This window comes from Mytilus trossulus, chromosome 5 (genome assembly GCF_036588685.1).
Source record: "Mytilus trossulus isolate FHL-02 chromosome 5, PNRI_Mtr1.1.1.hap1, whole genome shotgun sequence".
NCBI classification, from domain to species: domain Eukaryota; kingdom Metazoa; phylum Mollusca; class Bivalvia; order Mytilida; family Mytilidae; genus Mytilus; species Mytilus trossulus.
In genome coordinates, this window is record NC_086377.1 from 28,127,748 (window position 1) to 28,146,848 (window position 19,101).

Genomic DNA, 19,101 nt, shown 5'->3' on the forward strand with positions numbered 1-19,101 from the left:
ATAATTTTGATTATCAGTAAAACGAAAATTTGTTTGTAAATAGTTAGGAACCATATCATTTAATGATTTAAAAACAAGTATTTGATATAAGCATTAAAAAGATAATACGAATATGCAAAGGTAAATATTTTTTTTAATCTTTTGTAATAAATTGATTCTGTTTGATATAGTACGTGACATTTTATCTATCTGCTGTTTCCAATTTAGGTTTTTGTCTATATATAAACAAAGAAGTTTTTCACAATTTACATTTTCTATTTGTTTATTTGAAATATTGATATCTAAACTGTTTCCAGTTGAACAAAGTAAATTATTACAATCTAATGTAGAAACACCTGCATACAAATCTATTAATGAATGCTCTATATTAAATGGTAAATCATTGATATATAAAATAAATAACAGAGGGCCCAGGATATATGACTAGTTAGAAATAAGAATGAGCGTTAGTTTGGTTTGTTAAACCCACATTTGAAAAGATAGGCATACGTTAAGCAGTTCATTGTCATTGTGTAAAAAATGTTATTAAAGCAACTTCATTTTTGTTTCTTATGTTTGAAACTATAAAATTGAAAACATTAGTCTTATAATATTGTACATTCGACACATGAAATTTATCAAGTTTTGTTTTTGTCAATTTCTTCACAAAAAAATATATTTTATAAAATTTTAATGTTTGATACCTTAATTCAATTTAACACAAATCTTGACAGGTCACGTGAAATGGTGTGATCACACAGAAATCAAGTCATACATACCTTTTTCATGACATGATTTTCTTTTATATACATTACTTTTGACAAACATTAATATTACATAGTACAAAACCAGATTAAAATTGTATAACAATTGCTCTTACTGAATCAATACAAAATTCATCAGTTGAAGTAAAACCATGCAAATTCAGTATCGTAAGTCCTATATGTTAAACCACTTTGGTGGAACTCACATTTACTTTTATCATTGTAACGACTGTATTATTTAAAAAAATCATCAGATGATACCATGCAATTTTAATTTGAGTTTCCTTGAAACTTTATAATCGTGATGTGTAATTATTCAATTGTCCGTGTTCAGAGTAAGTATGAGTTCCATCAAACTAGTGTAACATAGAGGACTTTCTTTACGATATTGACATTGGTACTGTAAAAAAGCAAAAAAAATCCACAAACAACATGACGATCAGATTGTTATTTTTTATTAAGCAGGCACTTTGATTTTGTTTAGGTGTTGTCGCGGAGTCTATATGCTATTACTATTGTTATTTATCATTTTTATTTTCAAAAATATGTAACTAGCCTTCGGTCTACCTAATTTTGCTTTTCGGAATATTTCTAAATTACAAACTTATGTATCTAAGGTAACCTGTTAATGTTTCGCCTATTTGATTTTTGGTCTATGAAAAGTGATCTAAATATGTTCCACAACCAATGTTGAAAGTGTTTACATTTTATTTGGTTTTAGCTTTTAGTTTTTCGCCCAAGAAAGCAGTACCTTTTTGGTCACTATTTATGGGTTGCGTCAAATATGATTTGCAACACTAATTAGTAACTGAACAGGTTGAACAAAATACTTCTCGAGAAACAGAAGGACGACATGTTGTATCAACACTAGCCTAACAGTACTGGTTGTAAATGGAAACTTTTGTCTTAGATCGGAATAGTAAGGTGAGCTTAAATAATGATTAATACTGCGGATAAAACATTGCTGTTAAAATTTCTACACACTTAAAACAAAATCGATAAAAGAACAGAACGAACTTTGAAGAATTGAACCAGTCTATCGTTGCATGAACCAAAAAAGCAATGTAACGCATGATTTTGTGTATGAAAAGGAAATTAGATCTTTACTTGGTGTACTCGCGCATGTCAACAACGAACTGTCCAAATATTTTATTCATCACGATCATTTCAATGATACTGACACTATCCGGGTGTACACATCAAAAGAAAAATGTATAAAATACATGAGGACACAGTACTTATTATTAAGTCAAAATTAAGGATCCAATTCTAATCATATTGTTTTGACCTTATTTTCAAGATAGAAAATATTTGTATCTTCATTCACGAACATTTCAAACGACTTTTGGGTTGTTCATAATTTTACAATTATAAAACAAACAAATCGTTTTGAGTTAAGTGACAAATTATTAAAGGTATGCATCGACTTTACGGTATCAATATGTTATAATTTCATAAGTCAAAGAAAACAAGTAAACATTGCCATTTATAGATAAATGTATTGAAAATAATGCTAGTTAAACAGAAAGAGCACCTGTTTTAAAATCAATTATATATAGCTTGCTGTTCGTTGTGAGCCGAGGATCCATGTTGAACAACGTACTGCATCTTTATTGTGACGTATAATTGTTTACTTTTTACAAATTTGGACTTGCATGGAGAGTTGTCTCATTGCCACCTAAATCTTCTTAGTTCTATGAAATTATAAATCATTTCTTAAGTTGCTCATGGAAGTGCCTAATATTGATTCAGAATTATACTCTTTGTGATGTTACATTGTAAAATATCATACAGTACATGTAGTATCTGTACCTTTGTGTTTGAAGGCTGAATTGTTTGTATTGCTTTCCGGAAAATTACGAGAGGCAATGTGGACTTTTCAGGAAAATGTTTTGAACTGGAAGATGTATCTGATTAATTTTGTAAGTAAATATAACTATGTCAGTATGGTCATTTTTATTGTCAACTATTTGTTATTATTAGTCTTTTCGTGTAAATACTTTGTATCCATAGCAAACATTCGATGTTGTGTATAACACAATATGTAATAGTTAAATTCAGTGGTTGTCGTTTGTTTATGTGTTAAATGTTTGTTTGTCGTTCATTTTTTTACATAAATAAGGCCTTTAGTTTTCTCGTTTGAATTGTTTTACATTCATATCGGGGCCTTTTATAGCTGACTATGTTGAAGGCTGTACGGTGACCTATAGTTGTTAATGTTTATATCATTTTGGTCTTTTGTGGATATTTGTCTCATTGGCAATCATACCACATCTTCTTTTTAGTAGTTGTTTCGTTTATAATCATTTAACAAAGAAACAAACACAACATTACTCAAAACAAGACAGAGGCTGATTTCATAGAACATGCTCTGAATATATGTAAAATGAGAATTTTCGTATTCGCCAATCTAGCAACACCACACTTTCGTGTCTGTGTATAATTTCGGAAACGCTTTACCACCCTGAGTCCCAAAATAGAAAGACGTGTAGAACAATCTATCAAGTATCTGCCATTAAAACCCCTAAATGAAAGACGCTTGATGATATCACAGAATAGAGCCTATAACAATTGTCATGACGAACATGTGCATACAATGTACAATAATATAAACTGACTGTTATAAAATGAACATTTAATGGTAGAAAATAAGAATATATAAGCTAAAGGATCACTTATTATTCTCTGTGACCTTTTGGTTGTCTTAATTTTATGTCCCTCGTTTTCAATGCTTTATAAGTTTGTACGTATCCTAAATGTATACTATATGTGTCGATTTTTATTTGCAAACTGGTTAAACGAATGTGCTTTTCTATTTGCAAACACTTTTATGTTAATATTATGTATCCAATTATCTAAAGGTATTATCTACCTTTGAAGACGAATTTTGTTTTCCATTGTACCATGCTGCTAAACCAGTGGTTTTAACTCTCGCAAAGCTTAAACAAATATTTTTCAAATGTGTTTTTTTTTAATTCAAAGGTTACAGAAGAAATCTATGTCATGAAACCATTTTGTTTCAAGCTATTGTTAGGAACAGACAGAGAAAATCTAAATCATAATAAGTTGCAATAATGTTTTCGGGTCAAACAATGGAGAGGAACAGCGGAAAGTTCAATGAAATAGACACAAAGCAGATGAGAAAGCATTCATAATAAGTTGCAATGATGTTTTCGGTTCAAACAATGGAGAGGAACAGCGGAAAGTTCAATGAAATAGACACAAAGCAGATGAGAAATCATAAGACAGAATGTTTAAGACATAGCTAGTGTAAACATCAAGGTAGGAAAAGAAATAGTTCAATAGCTTAAGTTTGTAAGTTAGTTACTCTAGATCAAACAATACAGAATTTTGTTTTTCTTTTATAACATACGTCATGTTGTAGTTTAAAATATGTAGCAAGTCTTGCAAACTATGTTGTTGGAAGGAATATATCAGTACTTTTCCAGGTCCACTCTTTTTCTTATGTTTATGCTTTGTGTCGATCTGAATGATTTGACAGTTTGTTCAAATGTTGTACTGAAACACCACTGTTTTAGATTAGGGAATGATTGGTATCCAACCAACGGTTTTGTAATTCGAAGTATTATTGTTGATTTGTTTCCATAAAGACAAGGTGTTATAATAAAGTTTGCACATTTGTTATGCAGAAAGGATACATATTTAACAAAAAGAAGGCGTAAACTGTTTTTTTTAAGCAACAAAATTATGGCCAGGATATAGGGTTTTGTTTAACAAGTACGCCTCTAAGCTTATTCACAAACAAGTTTTGTTGGTAAGAGTTGTGCAAATTTTAATATTTAGTAATTTTTATAAAACACTACCAAATCAATAAATCCAGAAACATAGTTTGTGTTTGAGGTCAGCTTCGTCTAAATCAATTCATCTAAAAAAAAAAAGCAGATTAACACAACATATTATTAATTAAATAGACATTGGTTGATCAGTGTCGGACTACTTTAGATTAGCATGTACAATAAAAATACAAAGTGTATTGTGAAGAAGAAGACAAGTATTACTATGTCACATATGACATAAATTTCTTTTCGTTATAAGGCTTAACGAATACCGTTATGCGTAGTATTTGCACGGGTGGATTCACCCGTGCATACCTAAGCGGGAATTAAATCATTCGACGGTTTGCATTCAATCAGTCTACACGTTTAATTCAATTGCTGTTAAGGTCTGTTTGACTTTTTCTGCTTCATGTCTGACGAGGAAATCCAAAGTACTCATGAGCGTGCACCTGCAAGAAGTCATCATAGGAGTGAAGATGACAACCTTACTAGCAACCCTACAGCTGATGCTTTCTCGTTGTTTTCCACTGGAAATTGGTCGTCTAACTGTCCCGAAATAAGCGGTCTTACAACACCAGCAGTTGCAAATGAGGTATTATCTTTGATTGACTTTAATTTATGTTTAGACACATATGAGTATGACAATGAGTTAGTACAAGTTTATAATGTAAAAGCTCAATTATAGTATAGCATAATTTTTTGGAAAGAAACACTTTTATTGGCCGAGTTCAGTTTAAAAAAAAATAGTTTTGCATTATACTTGAATCTGGCTATTTTTTGAAAATTACTGATGCACCTACTTCAATCTGTTTTTTTTTTTTTTGTGTATTTTACGGGAGTCGCTAAGGAAGAAAGCACCCCCCTTTTGTTGTTAATCCTTTATCGGTGTTGATTCTTGACAACAGACACGTGCTTCAATACGAAATGTTATTTAAAATTAAATACGAGGTTGTAAAAGAGTCCAAAACGTATGCAGAAAATTAAAAATTTTGCATTTAAGTTTTATTCAAGATATCATCGGGGTACCTTCATATAGATAAGCTTGTTGAATCACAAAAGTTTCTTGTGTTTTCATGGAAAAATGACACTAAAGTTAAATATAACACTTCAGCTTTGTATTTTGTGCTGAGCTCAGCTTGTTCCATTTTCACTAATATGGTACTCCCTCTTGTAAAATATTGGCATAGTAAAGGATTCAATATAATTGTATATCTAGATTATGAACTTGGATTTGAAAATACTGAAACATTTATGTTAAAAGTGTCAAAAGAAGTATTGTCTGATTTATATTGTCAGCTTTTTTTTGGCCAAATTATGGAAAAAGGGTGTGAAAGCCATACAAAAGTAAAGACTAGATTGGTTTTGTGTGGGATTTACATAGGGGTACTTTAAGTGTACCCGAACAGAAAATGTACGAATATTTTGAATAGTATTGTTTTAGCACTTATAAATCTTTGTAATACGACTGCAAGGAAAGTTGCAGCGGATATTGGTAAACTCATTGCATTATCACCCGCATAAGGTAAATTATGTATAATGTTGACAAGACACTTTCATCATTTAGTAAATGATCGATCCTCTTGGGACTCAGGAGTTAAGTTAGATCTCGTGTCTCACTAAAATCTCAAGGTCAACTTTGCGAGAATTTAAGGCAGTGATTTTGATTTGGAAAGCTTTCGGATAATTTTAAAAATAAATTTTAAACTACTCACTGATTAAAAAACGTAGCTAAATTATCTGAAGTTGGCAGTATGAAACTGGATTTGCCCAATCTAGCTATTGAGATTTGTTATTTTTGTATAGAAAATTCGATGTGTTTAAAAATTGAGTGGATACCAAGAATTTTGAATACTACCGTGGATCAGTAAGACAATTTTTGATTTTGACGATTGGTCGTTGTCCGACAGAATTTTCCATTATTTTAATAAAATATTGGGACATTTTAGATTAGATCGGTTTGCTAAAAGTGACAATGCTTAAGTCCCAAGATATAATTCAAAGTTTAGTTTTTTTTATCCTTTAACAAAAGGTATATTTTTATAATTGATGCATTCACGTTTGACTGGTCAATCGATAATAATTTGCTCTTGTCACATGTATCGTTAATAGCTTACACTGTAAAACATATTCAATTATTAGTATATGTAAAGCTAACGGTACATTTGGGTATCCTTTACATGAAATCGACAGTTTTCTGGCCGATACTGGAGTCTGTTGACACCGGCAAGTTTGTTGGTTTAGTGCTAGACTTTGTTGAGTATGAAACCCTTTCTAATTTTTTCAAAGTGATTGTATTAAAACTTGTTGGTAAAGTAAATAAATGAATTTTAAGAAAAAAAAAAAAAAAAAAATCTTTATGCGGACCTTGCCGCTTTTTAATTTTTGATATTGTAACTGTAGATTATACAGTGTACATGTGTGTAATATGCGGACCTGGTCGTGGTGTTCTGTCCTTGAAGGATAGGATTTTGCATTTTTTTTCATTTCTTGTATTGGAACTTGATGCTAAAATTAATGAATGAATTTTGAGTAAAAATATCTTTGTGCGGACCTTGCCGCTTTTTTGTTTTTTGATGTTGTAACTGTAGATTGTACAGTGTACATTTGTTTTATATGCGGACCTGGCCGCTTGTATCACGGACCTGGCCGTGATTTTCTCTCCTTGAAGGATAGGATATTGCATATCTTTCCATGTCTTGTTTTGGAACTTGATGCTAAAATGAATGAATGAATTTTGAGTAAAAATTTCTATATTCGGACCTTGATACTTTTTTGTTTTTTGATATTGTAACTGTAGATTGTACAGTGTACATGTGTTAAAAATGCGGATCTGGCCGCTTGTATCACGGACCTGGCCGTGATTTTCTGTCCTTGAAGGATAGGATATTGCATATCTTTTCATGTCTTGTATTGAAACTTGATGCAAAGATGAATGAATCAATTTTGAGTAAAAATTTCTTTATGTGGACCTTGCCGCTTTATGTTTTTTGGTGTTGTAACTGTAGATTGTACAATGTACATGTGTTTTATATGCGGACCTGGCCGTGATTCTCTGTACTTGATGGATAGGCGAAACCCATACAAAAGAAAGAATTTAACTTTCTATTTAACCTGTATCATGATAATTCTAACCTGTTCAATTGTATGTTACTTTGTATGTTATAATTGGCGTATGCTTGATTTTTTAGACACAAAGAACTCTCGCTTATAATAATGAGTGATATCAGTTTTCATAAAACACACGTTGACACTATATTTCATAATAGCAAGACCGATATTTATTGACAAGGTAGTATAGTTATATCATCTTCATCTTATACTAGAGCCAGATAAGCTTTAAGCGCAATAGGCAGTTAGACAAAAACAATTTAGTTTGTATAGTTTACGAAGAGGAGGCGCTTCTGTTTCTTATACCTTGGCACTCTTTCGACTTTTGTCTCGACTGGATGCTGCAAACCTACATCCCATAGTATATTTGTGTTTTGTGTAATTAAGCCTTGTATAGAAAAGAAATGCTTTATGTTCGGTTGAACCCGTGAAAAAGAACATAAATAAATTTCTTTTCGTTATAAGGCTTAACGAATACCGTTATGCGTAGTAATTTGCCCGGGTGGATTCACCCGTGCATACCTAAGCGGGAATTAAATCATTCGACGGTTTGCATTCAATCAGTCTACACGTTTAATTCAATTGCTGTTAAGGTCTGTTTGACTTTTATTTAAAAAAAAAAGGACTGGTACTGTCTTTTACACGTATATTAAGATTATTATTATAGAATTGTACAATTAAAAAGATGCACATGTATACGTCTGTCCAAAGTTGCAGTATTTAATAATTTTTCTCTTTTCTTTCATTTACATGTAGTTGTGAATTGCTTCTAATTTTTGTAATTATATTTTGTAGATTGTTCAGGCTGTTGATCATACTTCTAGTGAAGATAATGTGATAAGGACTGTCTTTTGGCGTAATACCTGCCATTCTTAATTTTGTTTTTTCACATGTAATTATGTTCCGAATGAAATTATTAAAAGACTGGATGCTGCAAACCTACATCCCATAGTATATTTGTGTTTTGTGTTATTAAGCCTTGTATAGAAAAGAAATGCTTTATGTTCGGTTGAACCCGTGAAAAAGAACATAAATATAAATTTATACATATTTCCCTTATTTAACAAACATACAATTCTCTGATATTTAACCCTGATGACATTAAATTGCAAATCTTTTTTTTTGCCTAGAAAAAATAAGTATATGTCATGCGGTAGTCTGCAAGAATTATTGGGATATCAACACAGGTTTTTCTGTATTTTTAGTTGACTGAATATGTAAAGATGAAACTTCATAATGTGGTTTGTATTTTCATGTATTTCTCCGTCTAAACTTTCCACCTACATACTAATCGATTACACCATTCATGATAGAATATAACTATGCTCACTGAGTTGTAACTTTTAATTTTTGAAGAAAACACGAAATAATACCCAAAACGTAAACAACTCAAACATTTCCACATCGCACGCTACGCTTTTCCGCATTGCATAAATAACAAAGAATGTCCATGCACTTCAATTTTCCATATTTCTACTATTTTCGTCATTTTTCCCTTTTTCTACATAAGAAAAGACCTGTATCATGTTAAGAATGTGACAGTCGTTTTCCTTACGTTCTATGTGTTTGAGCTTTTGATTTTGCCATTTGTTTAGGAACTGTTTTAAATTTCCGTTGGAGTACAGTTTTCTGATTGTATTTTCTAATACTCATTTTCTTAATTTACACTTCCAAATACACCACAACCTTTTTTTCAAAAAGTTGCACTTATAGTTGGATGTTTGGTTTAAAACATCATTTCTGATATTGACCCTTACATCCAATACCTATATACTTACTGTCTACAGTGTTTGCATTGTTTACAAATGTCACAAATGTTAGACTTCTGTAGAACACCAGATTGGTAAAACGTCGTAAACTGGAGCTCTAGATATAAAAATGATGAATCCACATTACTTGAATAAATATTTAACAAGAATACAGATAACGTTGTGATGTAGCTCATATATATGACTTTGTAGACAAATAAATAATGATAACGCAAATATTGAAAGTATCTCTTTACATGCTTTAATCATACCTTGATGTTTCATTCACAAAACTGCTTGTCACACAAACTATTGTCTCGTTTGAATGAAAAGTTTGCATGAAAAAATGCTTATTGTCTAGTGAAAAAGAAAAGTCTGCATTCATGACGTTCAGAGATTAGAAACCTAGTCCACCAACATGATACGAACTAAAAATGTCAACGTTCTAAATGTTCACTAGATGACACAAAAACAAGTCTACTGTAAACATGGTAAATAATTGAAAATTTGGAAAATTTAAAAGTTATTTTCTTGGTGTAAATTATTCTAGAATGTTGATACAAATTTAACTTTGTATACACAGTGAATATTATTCAAAGTAACAATACACTAGATTAACATGCATCAATCAGTTTTTTTTCGGTCAAAAGTTAAAAAAAAAAAAAAGTGCGAGAGAAAAATACCAAAATTCTTTAAAGTTTATTAACCGGATAAGTGATGAACTTGCATTGACATGCCAACCTTTCTGCATCGGCTATAATGTCTCCTCTCATTACTGAAGAGCATATTGATATAATGTTAAAAGTTGAATGATTTATCAGTGTGTTTACGTACCAGGTTTATAGTAGTCGTAAACTCTGACCACAGATGGTTTCGTTTTTGCTACTAATCCTGTACGAACGGCTTTCATTTTGATACAGACTGGATAACCTGATATCTATAAAACAAGGTTATAATGCAATGAATATGTACGTTCTGTTTAATAGTTCGTAAATGGTGGAAACACAGTACTAGTTTTATCTCTTCATAACTTGATATCTATAAAACAAGGCTATAATGCAATGCATATGTATGTTTTGTTAAATAGTTCGTAAACGGTGGAAACACAGTTCTAGTTTTATCTCAGGTCTGGGAGTAACATGAGAACAAATAATAACGAATCATTTATAACATAAGATCTTTTTAAAAATAGTATTTTGGATTGCATTGCAACTACATGTATTTGTTTCATAAAGCGAGTTGAGGGCGCAAACACAATTTGCATTACAATTCGCCTTCTCATGAAAACTATATATGATTGACAGGTCGAATGCATATTATCTAAATGACTGCACTGAATCCCATGCAATGGAGCAATTAACACTTAATAACTCATTAGCTCGCATTGCCAAAAGAAGATTTAAATTATCGAGTAATACTGAGGAAAAAAATGATACAGGCATGTACATATATTAAGAATTAAACTTTAAAAAAAGGTTTTAAAAATACTGTATTGAATTTCGAATACAATTTTGCACAAGCAATCTTAATGAAAACATATGCTTTCTGATTGAAACTTCTCCTTTGGAACATACATGTTTTAGATCTATACTATTAAAAATATTATCGCATGCTTTCTTACTCACTCTCGACGAAAGTTAACTCTTCAAAGGAAATGTCTTTTTGTCATAGTGACAAAAGAGCATAATCCTGATTATTTGTTACCTAAGTGTGCTTCAAATCTCGTATCTATTTTACAAAAGGAGTATGATATTCAACATGGCATTTTAAATTGCACATTTCTAATTAAATGTTCTAATGGTCTTAGAGGATGTCAATCACAGTTTCATTACATGAAAATCCTTATAATTCATCTCGATTGCTTTTCCAACAAGATAACGCACTCAACTTTAAACTGCTCACATCCATCCTTATTTTAACGATTTAAGGTGGTATGGGTGTCTTCCTCCATCTTGGATCGTAAAAAACAGAGAACCAAAGGTCCAGACTTTCCATCAAGTTAGCAAAATTTGATGCAGGTATGCAGATATTAAATGTGTATTTTCATTTATGAGAACCAATTTATAAGAATATAACTTATAAATATTAATATGTTTGCAATTTTATTAATTATTTTTGGTTGTTTTTAGTTTTTTTTAAATTGCATTTTAAGGGGAGTGCATTTTCTGAAGGATTCTACATGGAATTTTCCTATTTTGTATTTTAGCCGGAAAAAACTTACGGTGACCCTATCTTTTCTTATGATATTCTCAAAGCAGTGTCTGAAAGCTATCTTTTCCTGAAGTATTTAACAATTCTATCATTTTGTTTAGTTTCTAATCACAAAATGGTGTTTTTTCCTGTATAATCTATACAAAATGTGTCATTTTGTCCCGTCCTGTAGCTTGAGAAAATGCATGGTGACCTATCATTTTTATTATATTTTTCAATAGATACTACGTTTTGGCAAAGTATGAACAAATTCTATCATTTTTATTTTAGACTCCCATACCACCTTAAAGTAGTGAAACTATAAATTACCTCATCAAAATAGAGTATAAGTTTCCTATTTTCCACTTCAATCTTCTTAAGGGTTGGAACATGAGTAATTTTATCAGGCTTTGCTTGAAATCCAGTCGGAATTCCAATTTCTAAAATAGCCATTCCACTTTTCCCTCGCCTTAGCCATCTGTGAAACATATAATAAAATTCACTGCTTGATGACATAATTACAGATGACCATGAGGTTTTTATTTTGAGTTGCTGTCTCATTAAGGTTAAAGTATACTCTTATATATTCTTTATGTTTTCATTTTAAGATATAAATTTAAAATATTTGAACTGAAATGCAGGTGTGATCCAATATTATCGACATAAAGAAATGCCTCAAACAAGTCAGGAACATGTCAGTTGTTTTCCAATCGTTTGATATGGTTAAGCTTTTGATAATGCCATTTGATAAGGGACTTCCGAGCTTTTGAGTTCAATATGTTTGTTACTTTTTATATGTGTTTTTGGTTTCGTTTTTTAATATTGTTGATTTTGTTTTCTGCGTGTGTTTTTATTTCAACTTATTGTATGAACTATCATTGCTTTGCCATGTCTAGTACGCTTGGTAATATCTTCACTGCTTATACAGAGGATTTAAGGTTATTTGAATATGTTGTGTAATAGTGCTTTTGTTTTAATGCTAGTTATTTTGGCTTATGGATTCGAACAAAAGCTTAATATCGTTATTTTTATTAATTTAATGAATTAAAACAGATTTTTTTAAAGTTGTCCTTTAATAAAACTTGAAAACAATACTATATAACGTCATTCGTTCGAAGCATTTTTTCTAGATTAGCCTTAAACACGAACGCTCAAAGCCAATATATTGAAAGCTAAGGATGTGTTAATTAAAGCCGGAACATTTAAATGTGTACTTGTCGGATAATTATGCACTTGAATGCATGGTTTTACAGTCGGTAAAGAATGGCATTGTTTTTGATTAATTATAAGCAATATTATATTTCATTTAGCATGTTACTATGTCATATTCATGGCAATGCAGATGTTTGTTAATGTACCAAGTAAAGTAAACATTTGAAGTGTGTGCTTGTTTGTTTATTAATGTAACCTTGATACTAAACTTTATCATTTTATTCTATTGCAAACAAAAATAAAATAAAAATTATGGTTACATATGTAGATATTATATAGTTATCAAAAGAACCAAGATTATAATTTAGTACGCCATGTATTAACGTGTTGTTATATTTATACTTTTCTTTAAGTGGTTTAATAAAGAACTGTAATTTCTATTTGAAAACCAATGTTTTTCAAACGATTTATTTGTGTCTATACACATACTTTATATGGTTACATTTTTAGATATTAGCATGTTATTATATCTTTTTAGGCTTTAAGTGGTTTTAGAAAAAACTGTATATTCTATTTATAAGCCAAAGTTTTCTTTTAAACGCATTATTTATATCTATATACATACTTTACACACGTATTTGTTTCCAACACGACAAAAGTTTCCTGGTCAATGTTTACAGATACGTGAAACGCCTGAGTACCATGACTTTGTTCAATGTTGTAAAGAACAGCTACCTGGATATACCAATATACATGTTAGACAGTTTAAACACATGTTAGTGATACACGTATATACATTGTAACCTGCATTATCCGACACGTAAGTTTTCCAACAGTTTCTATCTATGTTTGTTACAGCGGTATCTAAACTACACGATTTTAATATTATTTTGTACACAACTATCAGGTCACACAATACAAAATAGTCCATTATAGATAAATATCATAATTACAATAGCATAACAGCAAAAAAACTGAGTTTTCCGACACTGCCTGGATATACCAATATACATGTTAGACAGTTTAAACACATGTTAGTGATACACGTATATACATTGTAACCTGCATTATCCGACACGTAAGTTTTCCAACAGTTTCTATCTATGTTTGTTTCAGCGGTATCTAAACTACACGATTTTAATATTATTTTGTACACAACTATCAGGTCACACAATACAAAATAGTCTATTATAGATAAATATCATAATTACAATAGCATAACAGCAAAAAAACTGAGTTTTCCGACACTGCTTAATCCGATATTTTGTCTGGTCTCCGAGTGTGTTTGGTTAGATTGAACACTGTAAATTGACATCGACATAACAGATCAGACATGTAATTAGGATTTGTTTTAGTTTTATATCTATCAAACTATTCATTGATAAGAATTCAAGAATCAAATCAATTTCAGTACAATATTTTAAGGAGTATAACTATAATAAATATTACCTCTGCAAGAGCAGTTCCCTCTCCTGTGGCCTCAATCAGTACATTTTGTGGATATGGCTTTGGTAACTAAAGAAATAAAACCACAGTGACTTAACATAATATGTGCTGTAAATATCTACTCAAGAGAAAACAATAATCTATTAAACATTTTAATTATACATAATTGAGTTGTTGTCTGGCGTATGTACAAAATTTAATCCTGGTATCTATGATGACTTTATTTGACAAGTTTCCAGTTTCCATTCTCAATTTTATTTTAAAACGGATCGATTGCTTCTGTAAACAATTTGGTTTGTGTGGTATTTTCAAACTCCTTTTTAAAAGGACATGTTATTGTTGTCTGCTAATATTTACAAAAGTCTTCCTAATTTATTTCGTGGAATTTAATTTTTCAGAGTTTATTCAAATAACCTGTCAATTTTGCATTTAAGTGCTGCGATACAAAACTTATCCTAATTGTGAAGTTTTCCAGCCAGCCGAAAACATCATTGCATTGAAAGTTAAAATATGACTGTCTGAAGCGTACATGTGTGATTGAAAAAAGTAAAATCATAAAAATACTGAGCTCCTAGGAAAATTCAAACCGGAAAGTCCCTAATCAAATGGCAAAATTAACATTATCAAAAGCTCAAACACATGAAATGAAAGTCTTATTTTTGACTTAGAGCAGGCATTTCCTTATGTACAAAATGGTGGCTTGAACCTGGATTGATAGCTATCTGAACCTTTCACTTGTATTACATCAAATTGCATTATATTGACAAAGAGATTAAATATTAACTTCAAGTAGGAATAGAGAAACTGCTTACCTCAATAGTCTGCAAAACGAGAGCATTTGCAGAATCAACCGTAAATTGTTTGGAAAATTTTCCAGCTTCAATTGAAATTAACATGTCTCTATGCTGCGAACCAAACAATCCAAACTCAGTAATGGCCTCTAATGCAACTACTGTATCCTGAAATGATAGAAACAAAGCACACGACAGGTAATACTGAAAATGAAATTTAGACTGGAAATGGGGTATGTGTCAAAGAGACAACATCACGACTAAAGGTCAAAATTGGGTCTTCAAAACAGTTAGACATTATCACACACATAGATTATCTTCTAAATAAAAATGTGTATTAGTTAACCATTTTATTTTTTTAAATTCAAAACGCAAATGCAACGAGGCAAGAAAAATAATTGTTTTTTAACTAAGCGTGTCATTGTTAATTTAACACTGACATAGCTTATCATACTTAGACTTTTATGCTCATTATATTTCTAGAACAGAAAAAAGCTTGTCCAAATATGTGATTTTTAGAGAAAAAAAAATAATGGTATTCCATATCCCCTCTGTGGCTCAAATGCCTTGCAATTAATAAAATATAATTATTTTGTATCTTCTCAAACTGTTTCGAACAAATACCTGTGATGATGCAAATCCACCATTCGAATTTCTTTGTGTTATTATCCATTTCATAACATGATAACCATCTAAAGGTAAATTACGTCCTTTATATGCAAGAAGAGCATACGCTGATGTTTCAATATCAATCGAAGTTGACTGCATGTAAGATGATGACCATGCATTCCCGTTTGATGATGATGAAGAGGCGTAGGTCCAATATTTCATATCATCTACATGAGAATAAATTACTATAATATGTTTTCAAGTGATAAAGATAATAACACAATGTCGAATGCTGTGTCCTGGGTGTTTTTTGACATTTCTACCTGTTGATCTGGGTTTTTTTTGTTCACACATCCTTCTCAATATAATTGAATTGTATACGACAAATTATAGCTTAAATAGCTATAAAATCAGCTTCAATCCACCGTTTTCTACGTAATAAAATGCCTGTACAAAGTCAGGAATATAAAGGTTGTTATTCCTTCGTTTGATGTGTTTGATCCTTTGATTTTGACATTTGCTTAGGGACTTTCCCTTTTGAATATTCCTCGGAGTTCAGTATTTTTTGTGATTTTACATTTTATTTTCCGAAAATAGCAAACAATTAACAAAGTAAGTATTTAATTTTCATGAGTCAATATAAACTTGTCTTTCCCGACAAAATTTAAAAATAAAGACGTCGTAATTGCAACTTATACTTTGTTGATGAGGTAAAAAGGGTAAAATTACATGAACAAAACCAAATAATATCATTATTGATAATTTGATAATGTTTCTGATGTTTAAAATAGAAAAGACAAGCAGTATATGAATATTAAACCATTTTAAATGTCAAGTTTATAACATAAACGAATTGATTTCGATTCATACATGTGTATGGATAAAATATGTGATGTCTAGTTAGGTACATGTGTTTTAAAATAGCGACCCTTTGATAAGAAGTTTGGTTTAGATAGACAAACGTCAAAAATTTCATGTCTTTTAACCTCTTACAACGGCATGTGTTTAAAAAGACCAACGTAATAAACTTCATGTATTCTTACCTCTTAAAACGACATGTGTTCCAAGAAATCGACGTAATGAGCTTCATGTGTTCTTTTACCTTTTACAACGACATGTGTTCCAAGAGACAAATCTAATGAATATCATGTCTTCTTACCTCGTACAACAGCTTGTTTTCCAAGAGACAAACGTAATTATTATATATTTTCTTACCTCTGACAAAAGCATGTGTTCCAAGAGACAAACGTTATGAACCTTATGTCTGCTTTCCTCTTACAACAGCATGTGTTCCAAGAGACAAACGTAATGAATCTCATGTCTTCTTACCTCTTACAACAGCATTTGTTCCAAGAGACAAACGTAATGAATCTCATGTCTTCTTACCTCTTACAACAGCATTTGTTCCAAGAGACAAACGTAATGAATCTCATGTCTTTTTACCTCTTATAACAGCATGTGTTCCAAGCTTGTTAAATACTGCATCAAAAAATGAACTGTTCCGAGACAAACGTAATGAATATCATGTCTTCTTACCTCTTTCAACAGCATTTGTTCCAAGAGTCAAACGTAATGAATATCATGTCTTCTTACCTCTTACAACAATATGTGTTCCCAGATACAAACGTAATGAATCTCATGTCTTCTTACCTCTTACAACAGCATTTGTTCCAAGAGACAAACGTATTGAATCTCATGTCTTCTTACCTCTTACAACAGCATTTGTTCCAAGAGACAAACGTAATGAATCTCATGTCTTCTTACCACTTACAACAGCATTTGTTCCAAGAGACAAACATGATGCATTTCGAGTCTTCTTACCTCTTACAACAGCATGTGTTCCAAGCGTTTTGAAGACTGCATCAAAAGATGAACTGTTCCGTATGGCCAAAGCATAACTAGTAATGGATAGGCAGTAGATGTCGTTTACTGTATATATATTAGTTTCCAGATAATGTTGAGCCTTCGTAACAGCATCAGTAATTGAATGTGTCATCTTATGATACAATGTATAAAAAAGGTAAAATGTTAACAAGTATTAAAGATTTCCAATAAGATGACATAACCCTACATACAAAAACATATATGAACATATCTAGGAATTGCAATTAAGCATTATATTTCTTCACCCATATATCTATTTCTCAAAGGGTGATTTTTTTAACTTCTCAAACGAAATTGAGCGCAAAAATTAAAAGAATGAAATCCTAAGCAAGACTATATTTCTTTTTTTTCTATTTATGAGTTATTCGGTTAACTCAGATATTAAAACGATCGGGAATGTTAAAGGTGTTATATATTTCAAAATTCTTGTATCGGAGGTGGAACTTGAGATATCGTATGCAATTAGTTCATATTAATATTTCATCTTTATAAGGATTTCATCTACAAGTAAAAATATAAGATTACACTTTCCGAAATTTAATCAGTTAATTTTGATTTTACTTTTGTGTGTATTATCTTAATGCATGAGCTCGAGGAAGTGTCTGTACACATGTATGCGTTTAATGTCATTGTTCACAAAGTGCATTTGTAAAATGGTTGACTTATGCAATTTATACGGACATTCATCGAATATGTTATTGCATTATTGACTAGCTTATGATACCAGGGTAATATTATATTTTCTGGAATGTGTGTCCGTCCAATTTTAGAATAAAACCTTTAAGATTATATACCAAATTAGAGTTTGCTCCGGATATAATGGTTTACTTGATGTGATAATATTTAGGGGACGATGTGTTAAGTCAATTCATTTGTGTTTTAAATATTTTGAATAAACTTCTATATGCGAATGTTTATCTTGTATATTCGTTGTCAATTTTATTGACAAAATTTTATTGACAAGGCTTCGTGCGCCCTTTGTTTCTAGCAATAATTTTCAGATCACGCTACTGTGCTGAGAAAGGAATTATCAGTTTGAAAGATTCTTAAAATGGCATTCACATGATTACTTCATATGAGAAAAAGTGGCTCAAGTAAAACATTAAATATAATACATTTTTGTTTTTATTTGAATGTGAATGAAGAAATATCAATGTACATTCACCATAACATGAGAACTTTTATCACATTTTTTTTTATGGTAAGGCTATAAAGCATAAATGTGCAACAAATACATGCTGTGTGTTCATGAATGACAATTACTACTCCCTTTGGTTCCAAGGGGCCGGGTTTTTTTAATCGTTTTTTTGTCTCTCTGACACATTCCCCGTTTTCATTCTCTATTTTACTTTTATATTAATTGACTATAATTACGAAAATGATTTCTGTTTAGTTTCATTTGCGCAGACAACTTAAAAACAAATAATATTCACCATAGCTACTTATTTTTCAACCATTATCAATAGTCAATAGCTATGCAATAATATTTACCCACAGAAGTGTACATTATATGACGAGGTTTAGCTATAAAATAAGATTAAATCCATCCTTTTTTACATAGGAAATGCCTGTACTAAGTCAGGTTTATGACAGTTGTTATCCAATCGTTTGGTGTGTTAGACGTTTTGATCTT

The 19,101-nt window shown here is 30.9% G+C and overlaps 1 protein-coding gene across 2 annotated transcripts in view; it reads right to left on the reverse strand.

The window, feature by feature from the left end:
- Positions 1 to 4,521: 4,521 nt before the first annotated feature.
- Positions 4,522 to 19,101, reverse strand: part of LOC134718718 (CD109 antigen-like) — a 59,218-nt gene continuing 44,638 nt past the window's right edge. For both annotated transcript variants that reach the window (XM_063581399.1, XM_063581400.1), the window contains 9 exons: positions 17,406 to 17,580; positions 15,600 to 15,811; positions 14,997 to 15,143; positions 14,188 to 14,253; positions 13,364 to 13,473; positions 11,917 to 12,064; positions 10,231 to 10,333; positions 9,427 to 9,514; positions 4,522 to 4,629 (listed from right to left, as the gene is read on the reverse strand). In XM_063581399.1, the coding sequence (XP_063437469.1) occupies positions 4,626 to 4,629; positions 9,427 to 9,514; positions 10,231 to 10,333; positions 11,917 to 12,064; positions 13,364 to 13,473; positions 14,188 to 14,253; positions 14,997 to 15,143; positions 15,600 to 15,811; positions 17,406 to 17,580 (1,053 nt within the window). In that variant the 3' untranslated portion in view covers positions 4,522 to 4,625. The remainder of the gene's footprint in view (positions 4,630 to 9,426; positions 9,515 to 10,230; positions 10,334 to 11,916; positions 12,065 to 13,363; positions 13,474 to 14,187; positions 14,254 to 14,996; positions 15,144 to 15,599; positions 15,812 to 17,405; positions 17,581 to 19,101) is intronic.